Source organism: Drosophila willistoni, assembly GCF_018902025.1.
Source record: "Drosophila willistoni isolate 14030-0811.24 chromosome 2R unlocalized genomic scaffold, UCI_dwil_1.1 Seg167, whole genome shotgun sequence".
Classification (NCBI taxonomy): domain Eukaryota; kingdom Metazoa; phylum Arthropoda; class Insecta; order Diptera; family Drosophilidae; genus Drosophila; species Drosophila willistoni.
The window spans coordinates 10970618-10989428 of NW_025814050.1; the positions used below are offsets into that span (position 1 = coordinate 10970618).

The window sequence follows — 18811 nt, forward strand, 5'->3', positions numbered from 1 at the left end:
TCAATGAATAAGTTATCCTTGTTATTATCTATTATAATTAGCAATTTATATACAATTTAGTTAAATAGTTTAGATATTTTTTTATTTATATAAATGCTATTTACATTCATTTAAACCAACAATTCTGTATTACAATTTAATTTTGGGTTTATTTTAGATTCAACATTTGCGTTTTCTATAAAAAATATCTACAAAATGTAAAGTTTAAAAATGTTCATCTCTTAACAATATTAGTAACATCACATCGATTAACGTTAAAGTTTCAATTCATTCAAGAACTCGGCCACTTCAAGAGCATCATCAGTGGCCAATTTATGTTCACGGACTGCCCCATTTAGACCACGTGCAGCTGTTCCCATTTGTTTTTTCCACTGCTCAATAGTTTTGTACTTTGCATCGTTGGCACAATAGACAATTTCATTAATATCCTCATCCAGTTTATAACTACAGACAGCCGAAAAAGTTTTTTGTAAATTTTCCAAGGCTTCGCTTCGCAAACTTTCATCGCGGCAAACAAGATTCAACATAAAGAGACCCTTTGGACCAATGATTTCTTTGATATGCTCCAGGATAACAGGAGCTATAAAACTTTTTGGGGGACAACTCATGCCCAGCGAAAGATCTTTGCTGTCCACATCAAAGAGTACGGCATCAAAGTGTATATCTAAAGTTTAGATGGTTAAATTTAATAGAAAAACATAGTAGTAATATGAAATATATAGTCATACCTTCATTACGACATCTTTCCACAAACGACAGACCATCATCGATTACCACATGCAGACGTTTGTCCTGTTTAAGATCAAAATATTGTTCAGCAACTTCCAGCATAATAGGATCAATCTCAACAGCTGTAATCCTTGCTTGACTACAATGAAGAAATAAACTTAATAAGCGAAATTATTTAAAAATCTATTCAGACTTACGGCAAAGCTGCATGAAGGAAGCTACAAAGGCCACCGCCACCCAGGCCTATGACTAGAACATCTTTCTCCACATTCTTTTGCGGATGCTGCAGAGTTGTAGCCAGTTGGACACCCACAGACATATACAAATGATGTTGACAGGCCAAATAACCGAAATCAATCTTCTTACGCTCCTTGTTACCTTTGATTTTTACTGAAAAAGCACTTAAGATCAATTTTTTATTCTACAGGAAGATATAAGTCCATTACTTACTTGTCTTGACTGAAGCTTCCGATTGGACGACAAATTGATTGTTTAAAAATATAAGGCGACGCAATGTTTTGCCATTGGCCTCTACTTCTTCTATACGAAAATCTCCGGATATCTTGGAAAAACCACTTATCAGAGTTTCTCTCTTGCCCACATCCGAACCGAGGGAGAGATAGGGAATTTGGTCAGTGAGACCCGCTGGGGCTAAATTCTTAATACTAACACCCAGCTCCGATTTCACTTCATCCAGTGTGCTATAGACCTGATCACGATGTAAAGTAACCACTGCAAGTCGTTGATATTTGGCCGATGCTTGGAGTTTTTTTCGACCCGCTGGAGTAGCAAAAAGCCATTCAATTTCCCTGCCCTGAGGCACAATGAATGCTGCATATTTGCCCAGACCACGTGATGGTGGCTGATCCAAGATATAAACGGTATAACGTGGTGTTTCATCTCCAGGACGATGCAAATCCATGGTCACCTCATTGTGCCCGGCAAGATTGGAGCGTGCCAGCCCATTGCATACCAAGGCAGCCTTTTGCACCGATGCCACAGCATTGGCCAAATCTTTGGCAATGGAAAATCTTTGCATTTTATCATTGGCCAAACCAAATTCCAATATTGGCATGGGTAGACTCTTAAACTTAGTTGCAACAACCACGAAAACGGGTAAACTTAAGGCATCATCGGCATTCTTTTCCTTATTGGACTGTTCCACACCCAGGCAATGGACAATGCGAAGCATACAATTATGACTAGGCAGATACTGGAGCAGATAATTGAGAATATGTTCCTGAAGCAGAGATATGCACACATAACGACCGCCATTCCTGAAAGAGTCAAAAGATTAGAGCTTTGACAATCAACATAGCCTCACAAGCTTACCGCATAGTCCTTAGAATCTCGTTAAAGTACTTGTTGACCAATTCTTTGGTCTCCTCCGTATCATCGACAAATAAAGCATCCAATGTACCCTTATCTAGGGCCACTGAAAAATGTTCATCCGGAAAGCTCATAGCTGTTGCATCCATTTGTATGAATTTCATGTCTGGCCTTGTCCTGGCATTAAGTTCCAACATCTTTTTTACAGCCACCGGTGAGATATCAATGTTGGTAATATCCCTAAATATATACATTTTGTAATTGTTAATAAACATGAAATATAAATTATGGAATTCCATATTCATACCGGAAACCGGTGTCATACATATCCATGCTCAATTTTGAATTACCACAGCCGAGCATTAGAATTTTGTCCACCGGTTTAATGTATTTGTGTATCTGATCGCATAGCTCCAAATATTCTCCATACCTATAAGCAAAATAAATGTATTAAAACAAAATAACAACAAAACGTGTTCTTAAACGTTTCAAACAATTGTTGCATTTACCATTCAAAAGCTTTTTCACCGCGCTTCTTGAAGAACTCATTCCAGTAGTCGGTCTGGGCGAATTCCTCTCGCGTTTTGGGTAGTAAATTCATTGTTTTAAGTTTAAATTAAATAAAATAAATTTTCAAAAATGATTCCTACACATGTTAAGTTCAGGAATACAGTGATTTTTAGTTGCGCACCGCTAATTCATTCAATAGTGGCTAAAAAAAATAGTGGTAAAAAAATAATGGCAAGAGTTGAATAGTGTGACCAGCATTTCCACTTATTCTCTTGGACAATTTCTTCATTAAAAAGTTTATCTTAAATTGTTTTCGTTTAATATCGTTTTGAATTTACATAATTTGCATAATAATCAATCAAAATTATAAACGACCACCACTTGACCTTTACTCTAGTCCATGTGGCACAGGCAAACTGTCCAAGAGTAAGAACTGAAGAGGCGGTAACTGAGTGCGAAGTGAAAGCAAAAGCAACATCATCATCAAAGAAGCAGGCCAGCAGCACTGGAGCAGGCGGAAAAGGGGGAGGGCTGAACTAAATAGTAGGAGTTATCCGACTATTTTTAAAGACAATGGGCAGTTACTAAGCCGGCCTCGGGCTGGGATCAGACGGATCAAACCCTCAAATTGACAGGATCCAAATTCCCTTCAGTGTATCAATTCCAATAGCAAAGTAAATGCGTTCTGCAGTTGGTCTTATGCTGTCTCATGGTAGCAACGTGGAGTCAGTTATGTCACGACCCGACTATGAACAGAATGCCTTGCATCATAGTTGCCTATTGGTACTCCTCCGAGGTGTAGGGCCATCCCGGGCCCGAGTCCTGCAAAGGGCATTTGAGAAAGTGCGTCGTGTCAATCAAATCAAAGTGACTGGTGAGTGCTTGGACATCTACCTCACCTATCGCTGACTAATCTCAACTTTTATCTCTCTAGATTCAAGTGGTCATCAACGTACAATCTGGGTACGCTTTATCCATGATCATCCAGTCGAGCATAACGATTGGGGTGACTTTCAAACCCATCGCCGTTTACTGGGACTCATCACAATTGGCAAATTTGAGACACAGACCGAACTGAATGAGCTCTGTCGTCAGCATGAATCTTTAAAGGTGCGCTATGGTAGCACCCTATACGAATTTCGTGCCATATTCTTTGGTCCCGAAGAGAAAGAAGGCGAGGAGGAGGGTCATCGCTTACAGGATGACTACACGACGCCATCGAATTTCAAATCGCAAGCATTCTTCTATCGCGAACATGATCCTTGCTCCGATTTGGATGGCCGCATCTCAGACTTTGTTCAGGCATTGTTTTGGGTGCTTGAATCGCGTCGCCTGGAAAGGTCACGTGAAAAGGCAGATAAGGTTCAACTGTTGCTGGCTCCATTCGAGAAGCGGGACTTTGTTGGTTTGGATATGGAATCAAGGAACAATCGCAAACGTTGCGTGGGCAGAGTTATGAAGAATTTGGCTGATTTGTCCCTGCAAGCGGGCTTAGTCGAGGATGCCTTAACTTTGTATCACAATGCCAATGAAACACTGCGTTCTGTCGGCGATTCCCTATGGGTCGGTGGCACTGAGGAGGGGCTATGTGCAGCATCGTCGGTTTTACTGTATCCTCAAATGCGGGAGATTGAAACGCTTCATAGAAATGCCTCACTCCAGGAAGCGGGCACCTCATCTCCGTTAAGGAATACGCCAGAGAAATGGCGTGCAAGTGATGCAACAAAGAAAATCAATCCTCCCGATATGAACGATGTACGGCTGACTTCGACTTCCTCTTCCTGCTCATCGGTATCTTCCCTGGTGACAAACACAACAAATTCCTCCAATTCTGGGACACCCACTACAAATTCATCATCCTCTTCCACATCCACAATATCTGCCCCGGCCGCTCTGCATGCCACCCGGAATGGTGAACTGCCTTTGAATATACTCAAGCCGGAGGAGATAACCAATTTCTATCGCAAGGCAATCATTAACTATAGTAAATATCGACATGCGGCCACCATTGAGACGGAGGCTGCTTTGAAAGCCTCAAGGATTTGCATTGAACAAAATCGGCCCTTGGATGTGGCCGTGTTCTTGCAGAACATACTCTACATAAATCTGAGCATGAGTGAACCGGAACGGGTCAAGCGTTTTGAGGTCATTACGGATCTTTATCAGCAAATTGGCTATCAACGTAAAGCAGCATTCTTTCAACGTTTGGCCGCCCTCAAACATGTCCAGCAGGGTAGTCAGGCTCCTGATTGGAATCAAAGTTATCGCCTAATGTTGGGCAGCTTTTCCGGTTATTTACTTTCATTGGATCCTCTCGAGGTATTGGAAAATTCATCTGGTTGGCCAGCACTGCAAATTGATTTGGTGCAAAGTTTAATATCAGCTGCCAGAAGATTAGGACATTCGGCTCTAGCCACAAGGCATATGACATTTTTATTACAAACGCAATGGAATAATATGTCCACGACGGAGCAAAGTGAAATGGCTGTCCAATTGCAGGTGAATAATTCGATTGATTTATTTGTTCTATTCCTTAATGTGCTCTTATATCTTCTGTAGAATTTAAGTGCCCAATGCGAGGGATCACCCGTACCTCTGGTGCTTGAGAATGGCACTGTGATACCTCCCGCCAATCTCACCGATCTTCCCTATTGTATGGATCTAAATGTTAAGGACTTGGCAGCTCATCTAAGGCCACAAAGGATCAAAGTAGCCAAAGCGGACAGTGGTCCATTTCTGTTTACACCAATTCATTTCAATTCCATGGATCGAAGGGATAAAAAGAAGGATAAAAATAAAATCGGTAAAGGAAATGAGCAATGAAATATCGGTTAACCATTGTGTAATATGAGTTGTTTTTTGTTTTTAGCTTTTCTTTGGGTTCAAAACGATCTGAGCGAGGTGTGCGTTCGTTTGCGTAATCCTCTGCCCTTTGAACTGACCATTACGGATATGCGTCTATTGACCAATGGCGTGGTCTTTGAATCGATACCCCAAACCATTGTATTGCAACCGCATGTGCCCACCTATGTGTCGCTGCATGGCACGCCCATTGAGACGGGGCAATTGGATTTACAGGGTTTTAGCACGCACACCCTGGGCGTTAAATCCAATTGCCGACTGAAACATATGCGTGGACGCAATTTTCCGCCAAATTATTTAATTGAAGTGATTCCCGCCCTGCCACGTATTGGGGTAAAGACATCTCTGCCCCAAACGGCGACATTTAGCAATCTAAATAGCTCGGACATTGTGGTCACATCGGCCAGTCTTACGCTCTACAATGGTGAATCGTCTAGTTGTACCATTACCATAACAAACGAGAGCTCCACACTGCCTCTGGAGTATTTGGAAATCAACATCAATTCCAATGTGGAGCAAGATGTGCAAAAGAAAATCTTTAGTTTTGATAATGAGGCATTGCAAGCTAAATTGCCGGTGCCACCGCAGGCTTCCATTGATTTTGTTTTGCACATTTATGCGGAGGCCGATTTTGTTTGTCCTGTGACCGGACCGAGTGCCTCATTACATTCCAGCTGTCCGGCTGGAGATTATGGACCAGCATCCTCCTCGTTAACGCATTATTCAACGATGTCAGCTTCTGGTCATGCAAGTCTACCCTCAAGGGTAGGTTCTCCGCAACATCGGAGTCATCGACAAGATCCGCAAAATTCGAGTTTTCGTTCTACCATCTCGGGGGCGCAACATTCGCTGGCCCATCTCAGTCTGCAGCCGAGTGGTGGCGGTGCTGCAGGAGCAGGAGGACCATCTAGCCTGGGGTCACAATATTCCCAACACATAGAAGCTCAGGTACGATTGAAATATTCAGGCGGTGAAGGTCTAACCGGCGGCTATTGTCGCCAATGTGCGGTTTCTGTCAATCTGGAATTGATGCCAAGTGTTCAGGTCACTGGATGGGATGTTTTACCTGCTGAGGTGTAAGTAACAATTTATCTAAACTCTAAGGATCATCAGATTAATGTGGTTTTCTGTTTACAGAGCTTCCCAGTTCTATCTAGTGTTGGATATATCCAATTTAACCGCTCAAGAGATGTCGCTCAATTATACGGATAACAAGAATATACTCATCGAGGCCAAAGAAAGTTGCCGTGTGCCCATACCAGTGGATCGTTGTTCATTGGAGCAAGTATGCGCGGCACGAGCACAGGAAGCTGCGGAGAATCTAGAAAGAGGTGAGACTTGTCACTTTCTTCTGCTTTGCAAAATTATAACCTGATTCCTTTCCCTTCAGAACTTTGTTTTCGCACACAATTGCTTTCGTTTAACGATGCTCTAAGCAAACTTTGCTCAACCCATATTGCCGAGCGGGTAAAAATTAGTTGGCTATTGACGGGAACCGATATTGAAGGCATTGCCTGCCTGCGTGGCATTGTGCTGGCACAATCCATGGTAGATCTGACCACAGTATCTCCCTTGCAGTGGGGTAAATGACAAAAACTTTGATTGAAAAGAAAGTTTTGAAATAATTTTATTTGTTTTTCGTGTAGACATTACCTTCCGTGAGACTCCCGTGCAGCCGCACAGCGAAATGATGTGCACTGTGGGCCAATGTGCATTGCTTAGCATTCAATTGACAAATAAATCGTTGCAACCGCTTAAGAATTTAGTGCTGAGCATTAAATTCTATCAGGACTATTTGAATGGAATGGAGAATTATAATTTAGAGACACGCGTGGCCATTTCTGGACCAAATAGGTAAGGCAATCGTTAGTCTTTGCTGTGGTAAATGGAATTGTAATTATATGTCTCGTAAAAAATGTGATCAGAATGTAATCAGAGCATATAGAACATTAATTGTTTAGTTCTAAATAGATTAGGCGAAGCCTCTTTTGTCTAATCTTGGCTAATCAAGCTAACATAAGGTCGTTTGAGTGATTAAAACATTTTTTGTAGTCCTTAATCTAGTCGCTTCCACTAAAATAGATTTACTTACTATAACAAATATCAAATATATTTGTCATCATAGTAACCTAAATAATTTCAATTTTCAATTTGTAGAATTGTCATTCCTATTCTGGAGAGAGAAGAGCATATGCAGCACACTTGCTCTGTGATATTCTTTACACCTGGACGATTTAAGGCCAGTATTGAGTGCTCGACAAAACCGCAGACCCAGCTCGGAGCAACCACAAATCAAATAGGTCAATTAGAAACATTCTCCGCCAGCTATGATGAGCAACAGGCCCATGTCTGGAAGTTTATACCACCCATTGAGGTAACCGTTGTTGAGCAGTGAACACAAAAAAACCAACAAATAATAAGAACTGTTAAAATAACACACAAGAAAATAATGTAATTTTTGTTAATTGTAGTTTAATTTTGTTATATTTATATATATATGTGTACGCATTGCGCCCTTTCCTACATTCTTCTTTATATACAATTTTATTAGCCCCATCAAAAAAAAAGAAAGAAAAACCAAAACAATGAAATCAAAAGCAATTGTTTCTAAAATAAAAATCATATAACAGTGTATAAATTTAAGCTCAAATTTTCCAAAATTATTGGCTTTAAATTAATTTACAATTTAGACGCGCTTAAGAATAACTTCTGATAAGCGATATAATCCCGTATGTATATACATATATATATTGCTTGATAGACAAAGAATGGCCATAATATAAATCTATATACATTAATATATGCGAGTAAAGCTTTAGGCGAGAATTAAGAGTGATGTGATATGAAAACGTGTTTATTTCACATTGCTTTATATTCCGTTTCAGTTATCAACATATATATATATATAGAAATATGTAGTTAGAATGATGGTATGAAAGTTACACATATAAAAAATTTTGATAACAATTCATATATACAAAATATTTTTATACAACACAGCAAAAACAAAAAAAAAAACAGTTATTGGAGTTATAACTTATATTAATTACATTAAATATAAAGATTGTTGCTTTAACTTTGGACAAGAGTTGAGACAAATTATGCCAATGAAAATGTAGTAAATGAAATCGCAATAAACAAAAATCTAAAACTAAACTAATTTGTGATCCTTAACCCAAGCGTCTTATATCATCCATGGAATAGCCACGACGATGTAATAAAATGCAGGATAACACCATCAGATAATAACCACCAGGAATAATGGTTAGGGCCCCAATGATAAGCAAAGCCCAGATGCGATCAGAGCGCTCCTGATTCACATCCATTAGCCAATCGTAAGTGGCGCAACCGATGCAAATCTGTCAGAGAACAATGAACAATATATTATGTGCTATATGTATACACAGGAAAGACCATTGAACTGGCACTCACGGATCCGCCTACAAATAATGTGAATATTATGAATATGGTTTTCCACGGTATCTGCTCCTCCGCGGCGGAACTGGGTGGTACCCATTGTTCATTTATAAAGCCATCAACCTCGCTAGCTCCACTCGAGACCTTGACATAATCCTTGCAATCATCATTCACGTGTAATCCGGCATTGAGTCGTCGACGTGAATCAGACTTGGTGGGCATCATCTTTAATTTGGCAACTTGATGATCTTGGTAGTAACGCTATGGATTTGCAATAAAAAATAAAAACAAAACCGGCTAGCCCCAAAAACAGCTGCTTCATCCATCCAGTGTGACCAGATTTCACAAACTTAGAAATGCCAAGCAGCTATCAATGTGACCAAATGACAAATAAACCAAATTTAAAATTAAAATTTAAATTGTTTGAAATGTTACGATAATAATTAAAATACAAAAATTAGTTTATTTCGCTTTTATTGATTATATAAATGCTAAATTTAATTTTTAGTCACTGTTATAGGCGACAACAATTATTCATCGGCATCTGTAAAAACAAACACACATAATATAGAATTAGTTTTGTGTTTAACGCAGCATTTAAAAATTTTGTTTAAGTTAGATATGTTCAGATCTACTATCAAATTAGATAAAAATCAGTCATAGACATCAGTTGTCCCTATCTATAGTATTCATCATATCATAGTATTCATTGTTATTCTTTTTGATAATATACTCACAATCATTTAAAAAGGTCCAGCGCACTTCCTTTCCACTTTTAAATTTGGTTTCCACAGTGTTCTATCTAAAAAATGTGTAATTTCATACTTTAGTGCAAAATCATGGAATTCCATTTCTATATAATATTATTTTAGCGTCAGATCTACTATCAAATTAGATAAATCAGTCATAGACATCAGTTGTCCCTATCTAAATTATTCATCATACATAAAATACAGAAAAATTGTTTATCATTCATAAAAGACTTACATCAAATTCGAAGCACTCAGAATGGTGGTGCATCATTCGATTGAAACTTAGATAAGCACGTGGTCATCTCTGTTTAAGAGGTTCCTTGTTCTTAAAGGGTGCTCCATCTGAAAAATTCAATTTCATAAATTAGTGCAAAGTCAAAGAACTAAATTCTTAAGTGTATATCAATTTGAAGTCAGCTCTACTATCAAGTTAGATAAATCAGTCATAGACATCAGTTGTCCCTATCTAAGTTATTCATCATACACATTAAATGTGTGTAATGATACACATATGCACATGTATATAAAGATTGCATACTTACAGATCAGGCATTAGTTTACCTTTATTAAGGTACATTCAATGTCCAAAAAGTCTCAAACATCCAAAGGGGGTGCTCCATCTGAAAACAACATGGAAAATAACGGATTAGATAAAAATATACGTAACCATCATAAAACTCAGTTAAATTAAACGAATTCAACTTACTGTTCCTACTCGTAGGCAACAGCCAATTTTTTAAGGTTGTAAATCCATTTTTAAACAAATTTTTTCTAGCATGTTGTAATGTTCTTCCAATCTTTTTCCGCTAGTCCCGTTCAACACGTGGTGCAATTGATCAGTGTTACCAGCTCTCCAGAGGTCTAAAAGAGACTTCTCGAGTTTAGACCGCAGGCTCCCAGTATCTGAGCAGTGTTTGCTTAAAAATAATTTCCACTATTTTCCAACACTGGGGCAATGTTTTGAATCTACCAGTAATTTACTTTTTTTTTGTATTTTTTTTATTATATAAATAGATATTGCGAATTGGACACTGCAGTTTAATACGTAGTATATATATATATAACTTGTTCTAAAAATTTATAGGTTATTGTTACTTCTATGCGTCCTATTGGCCAACAATAATATTGAATTGCTTACAAGTTAACATGGCAGTCCGATGACGACTTCCTTTCTTCGCAAGTGACTAAAACTGGATTTGTTAACAAAAAAAATATGTTAAGGAAACGTTTTCTAATCTAATCAACAGGGCCCTGCTGCGGCTCGTCCTCCTGCTGCTGTTGTTCTTGCTGTTCCTGTTGCTGCTGGAGCTTGAGCCGTTTTTTGGCCTGAATATCGGCCAGCGTTTGCTCTATGGAACGCATGTCCTTTTTATTTTTACTAGGCACAAATCCATAGCTTTGATTTGTCTCTGTTTTGCGAGCCGCTTGTAAAGCAGCGGACTCACCTATAAGATGAGCATATTTAGCCTTGTAGTTCGATGTTGGTTTGATATCGCCACCGGCGCTGGTTGAACCCGTTTGATCTGTGTTGTCCAAGGATTGGGTTCCTGAACTGCTGCTTGCCAATTCGGCCTGTTCACTTTGCTCTTGCTCTAGACGTTCTTGTCGCCTTTCGGCATATTCTTTGGCTATCTCCTCATTCCATCCATCGCCATTGCGACGGGCCGTCACCTCATCTTCACCGGGGGCATGCTCCTTTTTGTACACAACCGAATGTCGGTCAACATCCTCGCGTCCAAAACTCATGGCTATAAAGCCTCCATTTTCGGCTATTTCATGAATAACAGAACGATGCACTTTATCCAGCGGCTGAAACTCAATGCATAGTCGATCATCCTTGGCAAAGCGGCCCATGCGCTCCTCTACATATTTCCGAAATCTTAATAATTCCTCTTTCTGTTTGTTTTGCATGCGTTCCATCATTTCCCTTTGTTTCTTAATCAGCGTCTTCTGTTGCTCATTTGTGGCTGGCGGAGCGTCCATGGAGGATAGAATGGAGTCGAGGAGGTCCATTTTGATGACCGTCTGTCCTTGCCCCTGCCCCCAAACTAATCACTTTCTATTTGACGCTATAAATTGAAGAAGAGGGCGTGTTATTTTATTGATTCTGCCTCGAACGAAGCCAGTGTATACTCACTACTTTGTTTAGTCTATTATTAGATTTAATTGTTTAGCAATTAAGTCCCAACTATTTGTTTTATTCTTGTAAAAATAAACCTTTATTTTTCTTTTATTTATTGGCCGGTGCAGCTCGAAGGGAACTACCAACTTATTGAAAAGAAACTATACAAATTTTGGTATCTTTGATTTCCTCATCAGCTGTTTACACTGAGAAAAATTATAGTCTTGAGTAGTTTCCGGCAAATTTCAAGAAGTGCAATATTAGTTGTATAATTTGCTTTTCTTATTTATAGTTTTTAATTTAATAGCAGTTGTATTCACTTCTTTTTAATATTCGAATAGCCTAGGTATTAATTTTATTTTTGCTATTTGATAGACTCGACCTACTGCGATGTACTCTAAAGCAACAAAAATATATATATTAGCAGATTTTTATACCAAATTTTTATAATTCTCATGAAGTAAATATTTTTTTCTAAATATGTATTATAATAATATAATATTTTTATTCATCTAAAAAAATTTCTTTATGTATTTATATTTTTTATTGTGCATAATTTTAATTTTAATTTTTTTTTAATATTTTAGACACTGAATATAATATGACACTAATATGACTTTCAAAGAATAGACTTTGTTTCACAGTGCGAGTTTGTATTAAGTTGGCAGCACTTCAACGCAAAGTCGCGCGTGTTTTCTGCATTTGAATAAGAATTTTTGTCTTTAAATTGGAATAAAGAACCGTTATTGCTTTGCTCAACACGTGCCGGAAGCGAATATGGAAGCCAAAACAAAAGCCACCCTTATCCATTGGTTTCGTAAGGGTCTGCGGGTTCATGATAATCCCGCCTTGATGCAAATATTCACCACAGCTCAAGCTGCCCCTAAAAAGTTCTATGTGCGTCCAATTTTCATCCTAGATCCAGGGATTTTAGACTGGATGCAAGTAGGAGCGAATCGTTGGCGTTTCCTCCAGCAAACGCTTGACGATTTGGATAAGCAGCTAAGGCAATTGAATTCTCGCCTATACGTTGTTAGGGGCAAACCCATTGAGGTCTTTCCTCGATTATTCAAGAGTTGGAACGTAGAACTGTTGACCTTTGAGTCGGACATCGAGCCATATGCCCAGACAAGAGATGCTGCTGTACAGAAAATAGCCAAGGCGGCGGGCATTAAGGTGGAGACACATTGCTCGCATACTATATACAATCCTGAGCTGGTGATTGCCAAGAATCTGGGCAAAGCTCCCATTACGTATCAAAAGTTTTTGGCATTGGTCGAGAAATTGAAGCTGGCCAAAGTGTTGGACAAGCCAGAGAAGCTGGATGCTCTGACTCAACCGTCTCGAGATGAATTGGAGCAAGAAAATGATAAAGTCTACGATTGTCCTAGCCAGGAGCAGTTGGTCAAGAAGCCCAACGAATTGGGTCCAAATATATTTCCGGGTGGTAATTAAGAAATTAATTTAACTTCTTTATATGCAAAGTACTTAATTTTATCAACTCTTTTCAGGAGAAACTGAGGGATTGCGTCGCATGGAGGATTCCCTTAATGATGAACTTTGGGTGGCTCGTTTCGAGAAGCCCAACACTGCGCCCAATTCCCTGGAGCCCAGTACAACAGTATTGAGTCCGTATCTTAAATTTGGATGCCTTAGCTCACGACTCTTTTATCAACGTCTCAAAGAAATTCTGGCCAAGCATCCGAAACACTCTCAGCCCCCGGTTTCCCTAGTTGGCCAAGTACTTTGGCGGGAATTCTATTATACTGTAGCAGCTGCCGAGCCAAACTTTGATCGCATGTTGGGTAACGTATATTGCCTGCAAATCCCATGGCAGGAGCACCCTGAACACTTGGAGGCCTGGACATATGGACGCACTGGTTATCCATTTATTGATGCCATAATGCGTCAATTGCGGCAAGAGGGTTGGATCCATCATTTGGCGCGACATGCGGTTGCGTGTTTTCTTACACGTGGAGATCTCTGGATATCATGGGAGGAGGGTCAACGTGTGTTTGAGCAATTGCTTTTGGATCAGGATTGGGCCTTGAATGCCGGAAATTGGATGTGGCTATCGGCTTCGGCATTTTTCCATCAATACTTTCGTGTCTATAGCCCGGTGGCATTTGGCAAAAAAACTGATCCTCAAGGGAATTATATAAGAAAATATTGTCCCGAACTGGCCAATTATCCTAACAAACAAATCTATGAGCCCTGGTTGGCCACATTACAGGCTCAACGGGAATACGGTTGTGTTCTCGGTGAGGATTATCCCCATCGCATAGTTAAGCATGAATTGGTCCACAAGGAGAATATCAAAAAGATGAGTGAGGCCTACAAAATCAATCGTGAAGTGAGGACGGGCAAACAAGAGGATTCCATGCTAAATGACGACAACGACGAACTGGAGGATGATCGCTCAGCCACAGGAAAACGAAAGGGCAACAAAGCGGCTGGAGCCGCCAAACGCAGACGCAAATGAACTCTTAAAGAAATTTTTTGACATAAATTTTCTTGAGTTTTTCTTTCCTCCTTGGCCTTGGCTCAACTTCATCGTCAATAATGTGGCCCATTATAAACGACTGGAAACCAAGTCGTGAGACCAAGGCGCAGCCATTTCTTTTGCCCTGCCATCGCATAAATCACCAACAAACAACCTTACTTGGCATAATCACGGATATCATTTGACCAAAAAGCATTGCAAAAACAAAAAAAAAAAACCATAGATTATTAGCATGAATGAGAACATTAACTTGAATTGTTTTTTTTTTTTGGCTGTAAATTCAACACAAAAACCAAAAATGTGTTAAAGGGTTTATAGTATCAACAATGTTTGAAATTCAATATATTGAAATATATTTTAAAAAGTATATTAAACGAATGAATTGTTAACTAGATAAGAAAATTTAAAGACCATCGAGAAACTTACTGCAATCCCTTTTATTTTTATATGAAATCCAAAAATTTAAAATATTGTCCTCTAAATGATTCTTGTAATTGTTTGAAAAAAAAAAATCAAATTTGGTTAAATTGGCATATTACAATCGAAAGGAAATTGAAACTATTGAATATGCCAAAACAAATTTTGTCAAAAAATTTTTTTTCTATTTTTTGTCATATTTGACGACACGAATGTCATCGGCCACGGTTTCAAAATCTTCGGCATCTCGTCGAAAGCGATATGTGCCAATATCCTTGGAAGCCGATTTCGGCAATGTGATCTTGATTCCTTTGTATTCAAAGTGACCTTCACGCTTTTCTGGCACTTTCAAGCACATTTCCTGCTTGTATTCCTCATCATTACCAATGTCCACGGAATTGTTCTTTTGGACTGTCAGATCGCCATCCTCGTAGTCTTGATTCCAGCCATCGATCTCAATTGGCACAATTGGATTGCCATCTCTGTCCAGAACTGAACTTGAACCACATGAGGTAGCCGGTCCACTGCTGCCAGGAGCTTCGTCCCCAATAGAGTTGGTTTCGGCTGTATCTTCTGGTTTTGTGGAACTAGCTGGACTCTCGACATTTCCCTTGGTCAGCACACTCATGGAAGTTAGAAAGTTGCGTGTAAATTCCTTATCCCCCTTGGCCAGATCGTAAATGTCGATGTCGGTCACCTTGATGCCATCGGATCGTTGCTTCCGGCTTGATGAACGGCACAGCAGACTGGTGGACATATTGGCATGCTGGGCCAAGCGAACGGCTATGTTCCTGGGGGCTGAAACAATCTTTTTGGATACTACACGCATGAATCGAAACATTTTTACTCTTTCTGTTGTTTTTTTTTGAATTGTTAAAAGAAAATTTAATTTTTATTTATTTTTTTTTTTTTGAAAAATGAGGAGATGCCGTTGATTTGCCCGGAACTGTATGACTGAAATCCTTCTATAGAGAAATCGTAGACATTGGCAATCGAATGGAAAGTTAAAGTCAAGGCTAAGTTGATTAGGAAAGTTTTCAAAAAACTAAAGGGCCTGGGCTTTACTAATCCAGAATCCATATACATATACACTTTATGGGGTCTTGCAAGCTTTCCTCTGTATGTTAGATACGTAAGTATATTTTGGACCATTCCACCCTGTAAATTTCAATAATACAATTGTTAGTTAGTTATAGATTTAGCGATTAGTTAGGAATTTGAATAGACTTTATTAAAAGTAATTTCAAAATGTACATAATTAAATTCATTTTCAATCAGTTTGGGATTTAACTTATTTTATCATTTAGTCTAGTATTATCTTAACTATATCCTGAGCTGCAGGAGTCTGTAGGTTACTACACGAGTCAAAATAAATTGTTATGGGCAACTTGCGCTCATTTTTTTTGTAGTAAATTGGAATCTTGATAATAATATTGTCTAATAACTTTTGAGTTATTTGTGAATAATAATAGAAGTCAAGTTTGACCTCATGCAACTTCGGGCATCCAAGTACCAGACGCAAAACGTTAGAATCGTTAACTTGATTGCAGTTTGTAAGTTCGATGTGCTCCAGTTTTCTTAAGTTGGTAAACGCGTCCAAGACTTCATCATCAATGTTGGGCACTTTCCGAACCAATAGAGTCTTCAATCCACTTAACTTTGCGATTTTCATGAGTCTTTGCTTAGTTAAGTTTTCACTAATTTTTAATTCTTCCAATTGCTCGGATTTAAAAAGTACCAGTTGATCAAAGAGTTTGGTAGCGGTAAGTTCCCATGATATGGAGTGAATGTAAATACTCTTTAGTTTAGGTAATTGGGCTTCTTCATATTGGCCATCAATGGAAACTCCCAATGTTTCTAGTAAAGGGCAGCAGCCATTTTTTACCATATAACTAAAAACCTCTCCAATAGTGTAATTGACAAAGGAAATGTTGAGTTCCCTTAGATTTGTTAAAGACTTGGACATCTGAATTAAATGGCCTGACTGAATACCAATACAATAATCCAAGTTTAGGTTTTCAATCGAGACAGGAAGCTTATCTAGATGAAGATCAGTGAGAGAACCATTCCGGGCTAGGTTAAGTGTTTTTAGATTCTTCAAGTTCTTCAAAGCTAACAGCTCTTCATCAGTCAGGTCAAATTTCATCAGATTCTTTGTCTTATGGGTAATGGAAAACATGTCTCCACTTAATGGGATATCCGAAAGGTCCAAAGACTTCAAGTTGATGCAATTTCTTCCAAAATATTTCAAAAAGCGATTTCTGAAGTTTGCGTGCAAACCTATATTCAAGTCCGTCACATATGGCCCGGAACTGCGAAAAAATTGGCGACACTCCCAAAGTGTCAAATTATCCAATTCTTGCGAAGCAATAGATTTATGTATGGATCGTGCAGTTAACTGATATACAGACTGAAAGCGCTCGCAAACACTTTGGAAGTGGACTTGATCCGCCAATGGAAGATATTTCAGAATCATTGATAGGCAATCATCAGGAATCTTTAAAATGTACGCCTCCCCTGACTGATCGCCGGCAGTTGGGGGCTCTGAAACCCCATACAAATCCGGTTGGTGCCAACTATCGGCCACAATGACATAGATCTTATGGCCATTCACATGATGAATCTTCATTTCCAAAGCTTTGGTCGCATCGCTTGCATTGGCAAAGAGAACAAATCCGCATTTTCGCTGCTCTTTATACCTTTGTCTGCCATAGACCCTGGACAATGTCCGATTAGGCACGCAATTTCGTGTAGCATTGTTGAAGAGCTGAACACTTATGACACTCCCGAATCTTTTAAAATGTTCAACTAACGTGTCCTCCTTCAGATTTTCTGATATCTTGGTGAGAAATAGCTTTCGTACTGGAATATGGTCTTCGGTGAACCACAACCCATTCTTGACATAATGGCGTCTCCCTGTAATGGGAATCCCCATGAAATCATTGTGGTTTGCTGTATGTATATATTTATTAATCAACTTACGATTATAGGTGTCAAACTTTAACATTATGTAATTTTCTTTGAATAATTTTAGCACAAGGTTTTTTAAATAAAGCTTAAAGTTTTCTGCAGCAGCACGTGCAATACGACAAACACTTATTCTTTTTTTTTACTTATTTCGATTTCAATAAATCAATTCGATTAAACTACATATATATACATATATATAAAGAATTCAATTCGCCTCAAATAATGGCATAATGAGAATAATCGATTAAAAATCGATAGCTTTTATAGATTGGGGGATAACCCTTAAAAAGAACATAAAACGGGGAATCCCTTCCAGTTTCTTTAAAAAGTTCATTTTACATAATTTTTAAGATTCGCTTATAATAAAACGGGAATTCCCCAAAATTTAAACTTCTTTTAATTTTGCGCCTATATGGTGAAATGTATGAAATGGTATGAATAAGTACACATATGTATATGTATATATTAAAATCGCAGAAAAGCAAAAATGCTTACGCTGTGTAAGCGACCAAATTTTTCTTTCGCCATGCCCCCTGCTATCCCCATAATTTGATGAACCGATTGAACTTTTAGCACACTAACGATTGTGATTAATTTCTAGGAGCAGAGACGAAACACATCGCAAAAAGTTCCCTAAAGGAACTTTTAACTATGTGGTATCCCAAAAGACTCATCAGCTGATGGTAACTAATGCTATATCGACCTTTTCCGCCTACTAGTTTTGTTTTATGAAGACTTTTGTAAAGATACTCTGAAACGGACACGTCATAGCTGTCGATCGGAAAATTTCGGGAAACAACGGTAAGTTTAAAAGCATTTATTTATATACATCTCGAAGGACACTGAGTTTGCTCAGATCAATTCGAATATACCTGCTATAGATAGACACCTCGAGACTATAAACTCGGAAATCAACTAAAATTTTCTTAAAATTTAGTTTACATCGTTTTGATGCTGGTACATTAGCCACATTGGTAATAGATAAAGAATTGTAAGATTTATAATTTATTCCTATAATTGGTATTTCTGGCAGGCTTGTTCACTTAAGACGGTAGTACTCATTCTCTCAGAGAGATAGAGAGAGAGAATTAGAGAGAGATAGAGAGAGATAGAGAGAGATAAGGAGAGATAAGGAGAGAGATAGATAGAGAGAGAGAGAGAGACAGAGATACTTACATACATAGAATAAATAAAAATAAA

At 38.6% G+C, this 18811-nt stretch overlaps 7 protein-coding genes and 3 non-coding genes across 12 annotated transcripts; 2 read left to right on the top strand and 8 right to left on the bottom strand.

The window, feature by feature from the left end:
• Positions 1-60: 60 nt before the first annotated feature.
• Positions 61-2736, bottom strand: LOC6642417 (eEF1A lysine and N-terminal methyltransferase homolog). The gene is made up of 7 exons (XM_002064696.3): positions 2568-2736; positions 2366-2488; positions 2062-2298; positions 1180-2006; positions 927-1119; positions 729-868; positions 61-664 (listed from the first exon to the last, which is right to left on the bottom strand). The coding sequence occupies exons 1-7, from the start codon at positions 2657-2659 to the stop codon at positions 255-257; spliced, it is 2022 nt and encodes a 673-aa protein (XP_002064732.1). The 5' UTR covers positions 2660-2736; the 3' UTR covers positions 61-254.
• A 92-nt stretch (positions 2737-2828) lies between these two features.
• Positions 2829-8005, top strand: LOC6642418 (protein brunelleschi). Its single transcript, XM_002064697.4, has 8 exons — positions 2829-3442; positions 3503-5067; positions 5128-5371; positions 5438-6506; positions 6568-6761; positions 6821-7012; positions 7077-7284; positions 7588-8005. Exons 1-8 carry the CDS (start codon positions 3247-3249, stop codon positions 7823-7825), a joined length of 3906 nt encoding a protein of 1301 aa, XP_002064733.1. The 5' UTR covers positions 2829-3246; the 3' UTR covers positions 7826-8005.
• A 409-nt stretch (positions 8006-8414) lies between these two features.
• On the bottom strand, positions 8415-9196 carry LOC6642419 (transmembrane protein 230). Its single transcript, XM_002064698.4, has 2 exons — positions 8863-9196; positions 8415-8789 (listed from the first exon to the last, which is right to left on the bottom strand). Exons 1-2 carry the CDS (start codon positions 9070-9072, stop codon positions 8601-8603), a joined length of 399 nt encoding a protein of 132 aa, XP_002064734.1. The 5' UTR covers positions 9073-9196; the 3' UTR covers positions 8415-8600.
• A 94-nt stretch (positions 9197-9290) lies between these two features.
• Positions 9291-12044, bottom strand: LOC111518618 (sperm-associated antigen 7). 3 transcript variants are annotated; one of them, XM_047010864.1, is made up of 6 exons: positions 11737-12044; positions 10306-11668; positions 10161-10219; positions 9835-9941; positions 9585-9649; positions 9291-9391 (listed from the first exon to the last, which is right to left on the bottom strand). In XM_047010864.1, exon 2 carries the CDS (start codon positions 11610-11612, stop codon positions 10836-10838), a length of 777 nt encoding a protein of 258 aa, XP_046866820.1. In that variant the 5' UTR covers positions 11613-11668; positions 11737-12044; the 3' UTR covers positions 9291-9391; positions 9585-9649; positions 9835-9941; positions 10161-10219; positions 10306-10835. The 3 variants fall into 3 exon arrangements, with proteins under 3 accessions (XP_046866820.1, XP_046866819.1, XP_046866818.1); XM_047010863.1 differs by having other exon boundaries at positions 9585-9645; positions 10142-10219; XM_047010862.1 differs by having other exon boundaries at positions 10142-10219.
• Positions 9468-9549, bottom strand: LOC6642420. The gene has a single exon (XR_049710.3). It is a non-coding gene; the product is annotated as a small nucleolar RNA Me28S-Cm2645 (small nucleolar RNA).
• LOC6642564 lies at positions 9717-9796 on the bottom strand. The gene has a single exon (XR_049711.2). It is a non-coding gene; the product is annotated as a small nucleolar RNA Me28S-Cm2645 (small nucleolar RNA).
• LOC6642565 lies at positions 10010-10087 on the bottom strand. Its single transcript, XR_049712.2, has one exon. It is a non-coding gene; the product is annotated as a small nucleolar RNA Me28S-Cm2645 (small nucleolar RNA).
• Positions 12045-12318: 274 nt separating the features above from the next.
• On the top strand, positions 12319-14561 carry LOC6642567 (cryptochrome-2). The gene is made up of 2 exons (XM_002064700.4): positions 12319-13168; positions 13233-14561. Exons 1-2 carry the CDS (start codon positions 12499-12501, stop codon positions 14201-14203), a joined length of 1641 nt encoding a protein of 546 aa, XP_002064736.1. The 5' UTR covers positions 12319-12498; the 3' UTR covers positions 14204-14561.
• An 85-nt stretch (positions 14562-14646) lies between these two features.
• Positions 14647-15606, bottom strand: LOC6642568. The gene has a single exon (XM_002064701.4). The coding sequence runs from the start codon at positions 15480-15482 to the stop codon at positions 14826-14828; it is 657 nt and encodes a 218-aa protein (XP_002064737.1). The 5' UTR covers positions 15483-15606; the 3' UTR covers positions 14647-14825.
• Positions 15607-15846: 240 nt separating this feature from the next.
• On the bottom strand, positions 15847-17723 carry LOC111518545. Its single transcript, XM_023175661.2, has 2 exons — positions 17624-17723; positions 15847-17557 (listed from the first exon to the last, which is right to left on the bottom strand). The coding sequence occupies exons 1-2, from the start codon at positions 17646-17648 to the stop codon at positions 15945-15947; spliced, it is 1638 nt and encodes a 545-aa protein (XP_023031429.1). The 5' UTR covers positions 17649-17723; the 3' UTR covers positions 15847-15944.
• Positions 17724-18811: the final 1088 nt, after the last annotated feature.